The 2,833-nt window shown below is 47.6% G+C and overlaps 1 protein-coding gene across 1 annotated transcript in view; it reads right to left on the bottom strand.

Annotated features, from left to right (window-relative positions):
- Positions 1 to 840: 840 nt before the first annotated feature.
- Positions 841 to 2,833, bottom strand: part of IFT43 (intraflagellar transport 43) — a 16,252-nt gene continuing 14,259 nt past the window's right edge. The window contains exons 5-7 of the mRNA XM_010146404.1: positions 2,277 to 2,352; positions 1,863 to 1,925; positions 841 to 1,076 (exon numbers count right to left, since the gene is read on the bottom strand). Coding sequence (XP_010144706.1) covers positions 966 to 1,076; positions 1,863 to 1,925; positions 2,277 to 2,352 — 250 coding nt within the window. The 3' untranslated portion in view covers positions 841 to 965. The remainder of the gene's footprint in view (positions 1,077 to 1,862; positions 1,926 to 2,276; positions 2,353 to 2,833) is intronic.

The following is a 2,833-nucleotide window of genomic DNA, read 5'->3' on the forward strand; positions in this document are numbered from 1 at the left end:
TGATGCTGCTTCCTCGGAGTCAATACAGAGGTAATGTTCCAGGAGAGAGGTTAAACTAGCAGGGGATGGCTGGAAGCTGCTGGATGAAATGTAAAACGGGTATCCTGACAACTTGTGGCATCTGTTGTGAGGAAGATGGTAATCCTGGTGTCCTAGGCGAACAAATCTCCTCCTATAACGAAAGGCTGCAAGAATTGGGCTTGTTCAGCCTGGAGAAGAGGAGGCTCCGAGGAGACCTCATTGCAGCTTTCCAGTATCTGAAGGGAGCCTACAAGGGTGCTGGGAGAGGACTTTTTACAAGAGCCTGTAGTGACAGGACAAGGGGTAATGGGTACAAATTAAAATCAGGGAGGTTTAGATTAGATGTCAGGAAGAAATTCTTCCCGGAGAGGGTGGTGAGGCACTGGAACAGGTTGCCCAGGGAAGCTGTGGATGCCCCACCCCTGGAAGTGTTCAAGGCCAGGCTGGATGAGGCTTTGAGCAACCTGGTCTAGTGGAAGGTGTCCCTGCCCATGGCAGGGGGGTTGGAACTGGATGGTCTTTAAGGTCCCTTCCAACCCACACCATTCTGTGATTCTATGATTCTAAATCCTATCAGCCTAAGCTTCTCTGATAGCCATAGGTGAAAACCACACTCCACTGTAATATGGTCCACCCCAGGCAGGCTGTATTTTGGTAGAGGAAAGATCGACTGTTGCTGTTATCTGTAAAGGTGCTAGCGAGGGGGAAGTGACTGTTCATAAGCAAGTATTTTATTTGGTTTAGGATTCTTAATCTCTTTTGAGAACAAAGATTTTCATTACAAAATACCCAAAACTTCTCCCAAGCCAGTTTTCCTACGAAGCAAGGTCCTATTTATTTTCATGTCTGAAATAAATTTTCAAATACAAACAAGTGAATAGAAAACGAAAGTGTTAAGCTATTTACAGGGGAGGCATGTACTAGATGCCTGGTGCGCCACCGCTCTAGGGCAGACTGAGGTGCTCCTCTCTCTCAGACTGTCCCAGGTCCCACTCAGTCACCAGCTCTGAGGACACCTCTGTGAAGAGATGGCCCCAATTCCAGCTGACGTCATCCTACCAAGAGGAAATAGATGAACACACTGAAACATTTCTGGTGACATCCAAAGGTCTCTGAACGATGCCAAATATTCAAGATGACCAGCAAAGAGAGAAGCTAAATGTCAACTGTCCCTGCCAGGGAAATCCCAGATTCAGTTGGCTAGAACAGGAATCCTAGCCCAAATTAAATATGAATTCCTGCTACAATTTAAGTATTTTGACAGAATTATTCATGTTCCAAAATTCTGTAAAGGACAGATTTTTTTTATACTTGTTAATCTTAGATACTCCCAGGCAGGGTATAGAGAGGAGCCATAGAAATCTGAGTTGCAGAAAGCCTTTGTTGCAAGTACTGAGCTCCTGCTTCTGCAGTTGTACTGAGGTTGGTCTGTTCTGCTTTAACACATCCCTCTGCCCAAACCCCAAATGCTTTCTGCCTTCGTCCCTCTGTACTGCCCTGCAGAACAACCTGGAGCTCATGGTGGCTACCAAAAGACAATGCAGAGCGCACTGTTTCTGCAGGGATCTGTGACAGTGCTAGGCCCTCCACATTTTCTTTACTCTGATAGTGCCTCTTTCATACTGAAGGGGGCCAGTTGCAGCGATGCCACAATCTCACGCAGAGAAAGGCCTACTTATCTTTAAAATAATCTGCTGGGAAAACCAGACCTCCATCCTCTTGGGCAAGGTCCTCTTCGCAGGCTCCTCCTCATCTCTCTCCTCCACCCCCCCGACAAAGTGCAGTCTGAGACACCTAAGAAGCTTTTGCCTTGTTGGTGTTCCCACAAAAGACAGACTCACCTCTCTTAGTTCATGTTCCGGAGCCAAAACTTTGGTGAGAAGCTTCAGGTCAACCTCTCCATCCTAGGAACACACATAGTCACAGTCTTACAGACGATGAGAAAGCGGACACCATCATTTCAACAGGTTGGTCTTGCCAGAGAGAGGCACAACATTTGCCTCATAAGGGACATAGACTTTGTCCAGGACAACAGCAGGAGCGTCATCTGAGCAACAGATACCATACCCACGCTATTTGCGGATACAAACAATCATGAAAGCCATGCTGCAGAGAGGAACAGATTTGAAAGCAGACTGGAAGTTGTGTGGATGATAGGGCTATATATTTTATGCAGCTGAGTATCACTGTGAGGACGATGGGAGCCTGGAAAGAGAGGGAGTCACATCTGTCACCCTAGAGCAACATCCACTTACTAGAGTCTGAAAGGCAGCATACTTCATAAGATCTTTGTCCAGGTCGTGGTAGGTCAGCACTCGGTTCACCTGCACACTGCAACCAGAAAGGGTCAGAGAACAAGGCTGGGTAAGCGTGGAAGCACATCAGAGGAGAAGGGTGGCACAAACAGGAACCTGGTGACACCCAGCTCAAACACCCACTTTGCCCACGTGGACTCTCGCAATGGGTACCCCAGACAGAAGCAACTCTCCATTCAGCAAATGAAGATTCACTGATGAATCTGCATGCCAGGTTGTGCATGTGCATAAAGGTAGGATGTGGAGTGAGCACAGGGTCCCTCAGAGAAGCCAACACGCCAGAGAGAAGATCCACAGTCTGGACGCAAGAACCAGAAGGAAAACAGGAGCATAGTGAACACTAGAACAGGCCCAGCAGGCTCTGAGAGCCCCACCACACAAGCCTGGACCTTGTGATTTCCATGTGTGAGCTGAGTCACAGCTGTCAAATACAAATGCTTAAAATGTAGCCTCCAACGAGAAACACAGGGTAGGAGGCAATACACTACTGTATCATG

The sequence above is a fragment of the Eurypyga helias genome, unplaced genomic scaffold, assembly GCF_000690775.1.
Source record: "Eurypyga helias isolate BGI_N326 unplaced genomic scaffold, ASM69077v1 scaffold22912, whole genome shotgun sequence".
Classification (NCBI taxonomy): domain Eukaryota; kingdom Metazoa; phylum Chordata; class Aves; order Eurypygiformes; family Eurypygidae; genus Eurypyga; species Eurypyga helias.